This window comes from Centruroides sculpturatus, unplaced genomic scaffold (genome assembly GCF_000671375.1).
Source record: "Centruroides sculpturatus isolate CEXI.00-Female unplaced genomic scaffold, Cexi_2.0 scaffold550, whole genome shotgun sequence".
Taxonomy (NCBI): Eukaryota; Metazoa; Arthropoda; class Arachnida; order Scorpiones; family Buthidae; genus Centruroides; species Centruroides sculpturatus.
Window position 1 is genome coordinate 26,801 of NW_019384886.1, and position 8,634 is coordinate 35,434.

At 28.9% G+C, this 8,634-nt stretch overlaps 1 protein-coding gene across 1 annotated transcript in view; it reads left to right on the forward strand.

Moving 5' to 3' along the window:
• The window catches only part of LOC111631109 (GATA zinc finger domain-containing protein 14-like), a 50,801-nt gene that overhangs the window by 26,184 nt on the left and 15,983 nt on the right, over nt 1-8,634 (forward strand). The window contains exons 6-8 of the mRNA XM_023375307.1: nt 1,724-1,872; nt 4,527-4,730; nt 8,484-8,582. Coding sequence (XP_023231075.1) covers nt 1,724-1,872; nt 4,527-4,730; nt 8,484-8,582 — 452 coding nt within the window. The remainder of the gene's footprint in view (nt 1-1,723; nt 1,873-4,526; nt 4,731-8,483; nt 8,583-8,634) is intronic.

Genomic DNA, 8,634 nt, shown 5'->3' on the forward strand with positions numbered 1-8,634 from the left:
AGTTATTTATTTTCTTAATATTTTTTACTATTTCACGTATAATTTCAAATTGGAAATATATTTCTCTAGTCAAAGCAATTTGTGCTCAACTGTATAAAAAGTTCAGCAACGAGTTGCTAAACTTTCCCGGTAACATTTTGATGGCGCCATCTGTTATCATATTTTATTTTAAAAACTTTATATATTTTTAACTACTATAAAATAACAAAAAGCTTAATTTTGAGGGTAGGGATGGGTTTTATAAAAAATTATAAATGCTAATAACGAGTAAAATCGTCATTATGTCCGATCCAATTGGAGATACACACGATCCCCTTTATCTCCCCACTCTCTCGACCTGTATCTATCAAAATTTAATAGCATCAATCCCCCTAATAAACAAATCTCCTTGCACGATTTCAGACATTTTTTACCAAAAGCATTGGAGTTATTAAGCTTCAAATAGGATTAACAAAATCCTGCCCCCCCACACACAAACACTAACATCCATACATACAAGAAAAATGCCCTCTTTTTGCATTTCTCGACGTTTCAAAGTCCCGAAGTCCAAAAATTTTAAAATCTGGGGGATCATTTTTTGCCGGATCGCCAAACTTTCCCTCTGTTATATATCAATATAACAGCCGGGAAAGTAAAAAATAAAATAAAATCTATCAAAGTCAGTCAATTAAATATTGTGGTTACATAAGACCGTCAGAGAAAAAATACATGAAAAAAAAATCAAAATGACAAATTTATAACATAAAAAATTTAAACTGAGATCTAATTTAATCTATCTATATATATAACCCATTCAAAGTGTCCGTCTGTCCCGTAACCGTTTGATAACGGACACTAGAGGCGCCCCTATCGTGTGTCATATTTCAAACATTCAAATTAACAATTTTAATTCTTATTTAAATTAACAATATAAATTTTTATTATTCATTTGGCCCATAAATTATTATTTGGTCAATATAACAATATAAATAATTCAGTATATTTGTAAGAGGAATTTATTATTTCAGGGGCTTATATCTCTCGAAGGGTCAGAATAGGGGTATGGTTCCTTTGACTGTATTGTTAGCACAGGGGCTACAGTTTGGGGGGGTCGCCACCTCTTCATTCGGAGGGTAAATCTTACCATTGGGACTTTAACAGAGCTGTACAGCATATTGATAGGAACAAAAAAGTCAAAGGAACCATGCCTCATGGAAATTTGTAAATAACGCCCACTAGGGGGCGTCCCAGGCTACTAGTTCTGTATATTATACTCAAAATAATTTTTGTCATTGAGTTCATCATTGTTGAGTTGTTGCATCCAGGTTCATTGCATTGTATTATTGTTCATAGAATAACTAGTACCATCACTTGCCTCCATCAAAGACTACAGAAATCTCTGATAATTAGTTCCGTTTTATATTGGTGAATAACCTAATCAACACTTTTATTTCATTTATAATTGTTGACTGGCTGGTAAATACGTTTTGCAGCAATTTAATGCTATTTAGAGATATAAGTAAAGAAATTTGTTATTTCAAAATGAGATACAAATTTCAATCATAATAAATACTGGAAAAGTTCATTTCTGTTTACAAAAGTTTGATTTATGAGAGACTTTTGGAAATGAGATAAACTTATAAATCTAGTCATGCTGTATTTTCTTAATATATTTATTATATCTTATAATTTTATTTTAAAAGTCACTTAAGGTGATATTTGATACATTTATTTATATATGTAGTTATGGAGAAAATTACTTCAACATTACAAAAAGGAGATATAGAAATGTTGAAAGAAATTGTCTTGGAAGGATACGGCAAACATCTTTTAGGGAGAACTTCATGGAATGAAGATGTCAGACAATATTTGAAAACATTACCACAGTATTTAGTAAGTTCTTAGCTATTTTTGATTGTTTTCATGTAAAAATGAATATTTATTTCTTTATTAATAAACTAATATATAATTTTTATGAATTAATAAATAAATATTTATTTATTTACTACAAAAACTGAATTCTTTTCAGTTTATGTAATGTCAATTAAATGTAAATGTACCAATACAATAACTTAACTATCCAGTGACATCTCTGTAGTTAACTATTATTAAAAATAAAAAAAATACTTCCAAAACTATAAAAAAAATTTTTAAGTACTTTGCAGAATATAGTGTCATTTAGTCCCATCTACAAGAGCAATATACATGAGCATGCTTTTACAGTCAACTCACATTAATATGCTCACTTTTACTCTGCTAGAGGAACAGTAGTTAGTTTGCTTTATCAAAAATTCATATTAATGATTTTCAGGGTCAGGGTTGTATAATTTACAAAGTTAATAGGCAATTGAAATCTCTGAATTATAATATTTTGAATTAATTTATTAAATAAAGTTAAAATTATTTACAAAAATAAATTAATGATCTAAATCAGGGATGGGCAACCTTTTTCTAAGAGCTGCATTTCAAAACTTTTGAACTGACGCGGGCTGCATACAAGAGAAAAGAGGAAAATAATATAGATAAATCACAATTATTTATTCATATATAATTATAAATTAGCAAAGGTATACTTAATTAGCTTCTTGAACTGCTGTAAACATAATATATCGAAATATTTAATTAAATATTAGTCACTGCTAGTTTTAAATTAGTTGCGATTTGAGTCTGTTAACCAGTTTCTTGTTTTAATTTTTATTAAATTTCATTGTGGGAAACACTATTCACACACATAACTTGTAGAAAATAACATTTGAATTTTTTCTGCACTCTTCCTTAAGCTGGGAAACTGACTTATTTATTCATATTTTATGCGAGGTGGGCTACAAAAAATATTAATGCAAACCATGGGTTGCCCATCCCTGATCTAAATGATTTTCAAATCAAACAAAATACAGAGGAGACAGTATTTGCCATTTAAGTGTGGAGCAGTATATCAGAGTGGTTAACAAAACAAAACTAAAAGAAATCTGTAATTTTTTTCCTATTGAAGATTGTTTGAAAAAGTACAAAATATTTTTTGGTGTCAAAAGAGCAATTTTTTGCTCTTGACAAAATTGCCACAATTGACCAAAATGGTACAAAGTAGCCACTGGCATCACTGTATGCACCCAATATCCAAACTAGCATGTGTTTGCATGAAACTTTATTCATTTAAAGGGATGAATGTCCTTAAACTTTAACCCCTATTTTCTGAATATAATAGAATGTTTCACTAAAATCAGATGTTTGAATTGTTCTGCAATCAGAGGTCAAACCCGTCTTTGCTAACTAAAAGAAAAAATTATTCTATTCAAAATAGAACATTTATTACAATACTACTTTGCTTTTTACTTTCTGACTTGAATAATAAAATCATTATTTGAGATAGGATTATTTCTTGAAGGGTTGTGAAAGTAATTTACAGTTCATTTTAACAAATTCTGGTAAAATTATTGTTCTCTTTATTCTGAAAAAATTAACATTGTAACAATGATGTTTTGCCAAGGCAACAGCAAAATTGCTTTGATATGAGAATATGCTTTATTGATGTTCATTTTAAGGCAAATCAACTGTATATGCACAGAAATAACATAAGTTCAATATAAATGTTTCCATAAATAATTACTCTCAAATTGAAATTATATAATGTTAATAAATAATCAATTGCAGAAATAATTACAGTTGAATTTGTCTATCTCAAACCTCTTTATCTCAGTTTATTTTCCCCCAGCATTTTCAGCCTAAATTCAATATATTTTCCATATTTATCTTAAATAATTTTCTTCCAAAACACATATATATCAAATTATGGGCTGAAATGTCAATTATTATTTCAAAGCTCAGCAACTACATTTTGATAGCATAAATTATAATTGAGAAATATCTCTTGCAATAAAATACATAGTTGCAATCAATGCAGCTTTTCTTTGATTGGCTACAAGTTTGGTTTGGTTTATTTGTTTATGGCAACACAACACATGGATGATCTGCCAAGAGGGGAATGCCTCCTGGAGGTCTTTTATGGGAAACTGGCCCCTATTTAGGTGTTACAAACACAAAGAAAACAAGGAAAACAACACATGGCCAGTCTTGACAAGGCACAACCCAGGACCAACTACCAGTGTTCAGTGGTTTCATCCACTCCTTCACTGGTAGGTTAGACTATGAGTTTGGCTTGCATCATATTGACTGAAGAAAGTCAGGCATTAGAAACTGTTGACAAACTATTTCTGTTAAGATATGTCAAAAATGTTTTATTTGTACTTAATGTATGTACTGTACTTGCTAGAGTATTAATAAAATACTCTACCTCCAATCAAATCTATTACTGTTTACTGTGTATAAAGCTCTATATCTCAAAACCTCTGTCTAAATTTTTTATCATTCCTGTGAGATTCAAGGTAGACAGGTTCAACAGTATTATTAATTTTAAGAATTGTTTGATTTATTTTTTCTTATAATTATTAATAAAAAATTGTTTATAAATTGCAATATTTTTTAGATGAAAGATAATTTTAAATTCATAGTGATTGAAAAAACTATTAATCAACTTTAAACCTTTTCAGGCTACTATTAGATCACTTCAAGAAGCTGTGATAGCAGGTGATATCAATACTATAGAAAAAAGGATAAAGGATGATGAAAAATTATTAAAATCAAAAGATGAATCTGGATTAACTCCAATACACTTGGCTATTATTCATAATAAGCCAGAAATAGTCAATTATCTAACAGCAAAGTATCCAATTGTTTTAAATTTAAAAGATATAGTAAGTATATTGCATTAGTATTTAATAAATTTATCTCTCTTTTTGCAATAATCTGAAATAATTATTATTTGTAACTACTCTCTCAATATATATATATATCAGTGGCATGCCGTGACATTTGATGATAGGGAAGCTGTGTTTTTGTAAGAATCCGACTTCCAGGGACAATCAGTTAATTGCATATCAATGATGGTCTAGGGTCCATTCGTATCATTTGCTTGATAAGCCAGTAAAAACCGTAGACTTCTCTAAATGTATTTTTAATATCAGAATTACATTCTAAATTGCTAGCCTCAATATAAGGGCTAAAATTATAAATAAAATAATAAAAACTTACTTGGTGAAATAAAATGTGTGGTGGATGTACAGTACGTACCTGGTACAAAATATTCTTCAAATGTATGAATATACTTTTAAAGAAAATTATAATTAAATATAGCTTTGTAAAGAAACGTACACAAAAATAACATAAAATCTTCTTTACTTTTTAAATCTTAACTTAGTCAAATAGCTCCATACAACTGACTAATGGATGGAATCAGAGACGGTCCTGGTAGGTGCATGCATGCGGGCTGCCAAATCCCAAGGATGCCGATACCAGTCAATGTCAAATGCCTCTTTTGTCGCATCACTAGTATACCTCAAAGGATACAACAGGGTTGTTGTAAATTTTAAACATTTCTCATCATAGCTGTAAAAATCTAAATATGCTAAACTTAATAGATTGTCCATCGTTTGTTTTCTAACTAATTCGTTTTAGGACCAGATGTTGTCCACGGAAATTTCCAAAATTTACGACTTTTCGGTCACTCCCGTTGAACTGGAAAAATTTCTGTCTTTGTTACATCTAATACAGTATTTCGAAGAAATCAGTTCCACTGTACTCAGCTATAGATCGGTTCGGTTAAGCTTTTGTTTAAGTAATATTCCGGCTCTTTCATCAGAAGTTTGTTTATGTCCCCAATTCCCTAATCGTTTAATTATTTAACTACTTCTTAAGTAGAAATAAGTAGAAACCAGCTACTTTGTACTTGAATATTTGTAGTGTTGAGAAAAAGAGGAAAGACAAATTTTTATGACAACGGATACATAAATCGTTAATTTAAGGAAAATAAATTCTAGAGCTTTTTCTGTACCTTGTGCATCTCTCTCGTTCATTAAATTTAGTTGTAAATGTTGCTGCCAAAGTAACAGTTAATTTTTTAACATTGTACAAGAATTGTACACATTTTTTTCTACATCCCTTTATAGATGGGACATACGAAATCATAATATCACTGGTTTAACATTGAAATCCATAAGTAATATAAGATGGGTGAGCAGACTAAAAATATCAAATATTTTAATGGATTTTTTTTTAACTCCTGTCAACTATACAGAACTATCATAAAAACATCATATCAGTAAATTCTTATAGTTTGGGTTAAGTTATAAATCTACTCGTGATTCACATAATCGAGCGAGGGCGGCCAAATATCTAGCAGGCAGGCAGCTATCAGCCAGAACCGATCCTGGATAGAATCATTGGAAGCATTATATGTGTGTAGCTTCCACCAGCTAAACTGGGTGAGGTTGGTGCTATGTAAAGCGCATGCACAAATGAGTATAATCTGGCTGTTTGGAAGCTGACAATACAGTGCTTCCATTCCATCATTAATATTCAAATATACAATAGCAATCTCATCGTTTTTTATTTCATGTGTAGTATAAAAATTTGTAATAAGATACATAATGCGATTATAATAAAATATTAATTTTAATTATATGAAAATAATCACACATTATGTATTTATTTTTTAGAAAATACAAGGGAAGTGGCACTTCCACCACTTCCAATGATGGCACGCCACTGATATATACAGTATATATATATATACAATAGGTTGTTTAACTTTCAAGATGTTTCAGAGTCTTCAAAAGCATAATTTCAATTTCCAACATTAAATGGACAGGGAAATTTATTAAAACTTGTTTGACTATTAATACTGAAATCAAACTGAACAAAACTTTAATATGAATTAGTTTTGTTTTATTTAACAGCATTGTGAGAAGTATTAGGGAAATTGTAAACAATAGAGGTGATAACGAATCACCTTGAAATATCCCTGTTTTGATGTTAACCTCTCCATAATCGTTACCTTTGATCATAAGTTTTGTTTTCCATAGTTTCATGTTTTCAGCAACAAAGTTTTGTATGTTTTTGGTAATTCTCAATAGAGATAAACATTTCTTAATCCAGTTATGAAGAAGTGAATCAAATTCCTTCCTGTAATCAATCCATGTCAGCCACAGATTTCTTTTTCTGTGTTTTTGAGTTTTTAAGCACTATTTTGTAGACGAGTTGATCTTTAGTTTCCCTGGTGCACTTACAATTGCCTTTCTGCTCAACAGGTTAAATTCCATTTTCAGTGAAATGTTCACATAGCTTACTGGCTAAAATAAATACCTGTTAAAACTTTAAAAGCATATATATGTATATATGTATGTATATATAATATGTATGTATATATGTATGTATATATAATATGTATGTATATATATATATATATATATATATACATACATATATACATACATGCATTATGATAAAAAGGTACAGAACTTAGATAAAAAGTAAAGAAGACAAAGGAAACTGTCTATTTATACTGTTTTTAAAACCACAACTGACTTTTTTTTCTAACCAATCACAGCAGGAAATTTAAAATTTTGGGAAGGAGTAATTTTCAAATTAAAATTCAAGACTGAAATTAATCAGTCAATCAAAAGCATAATTTCAATTTCCAACATTAATTAATTAAATGGACAGGGAAATTTATTAAAACTTGTTTGACTGTTAATACTGAAATCAAACTGAACAAATTTCCTTTGCAGTTTTGTGCAAAAGCTTGAAAAAGATGGAAAATGCTGCTAATTGAGGAAAATGGTAAAAATGGGGGAAAAGAGTGCAAAATGAGAATTAAAAATTCTGTTTAATTGGATCAGGAGATAATTTCCTGATGGTTGGTTATGGTTCCCCCAAAAATAAGATCTGCGTTAAAAGTAGTGTGGCACCACAGACTCCTAAACTTACTGATAACATTATCATTTAGTTACTGTTAAATAAGGTAAGCAACTAAAACTTTGGTTAATGAAAATTCTGGTTTTATTAAATCTAACATTAAAAATAAATGCTAAAATATAGTTAAAAAAGTAATTTTAATTAAGATTTCAAGTTCAAGTTAATTATTAATTAATTAATTGTCATTCATCCAGTGTTGTTTGCCTGCTGGTTTTTACAGTAATATCTTTAATAAACAGATTGAAATAAAAAATGCCAACAATTTTATGCTACTTAAACTAATATACTGTGAGTAATTAACAATTAAAATGATCAACATGAACCAAATCAGTGATTTAAATGTCATCAATAACAGTTGCATGTTATCAATCACACATTGAAGCTGATAGACATTTTTGAGCTGTCTTTTTGCACTATTTATTTGAACATATTAACAATTATAAACATATTATGATTAAAATATTATTTTAATCATAATATGTTTTTATAGTTTTTATAAATATTTTTATAGTGTATTTTACTTTATAGCAAAAGTTTTTATAGTGTATTTTACTTTATGTTTAAGACTAGATAATTCTGATGATAATATCCACAATTACAATAAATAAATTGTGCTGGAAAAAATTAAAATTAGAAAAGAGTTTTACTTTGAATTTATACAAAATAATATTTGATTCTTTAATATTATTTTTTAGAATGGTAGAACACCACTTCATCTTGCAGCACAAGAAAATCGTACAGAATTATATAGATTGATGAAGGACAATGGAGCAGATCCCATGATACTAGATCAGGTTATTATTAATTAAATAATATAAATAAAACTATTTATATTATAATAGTTAA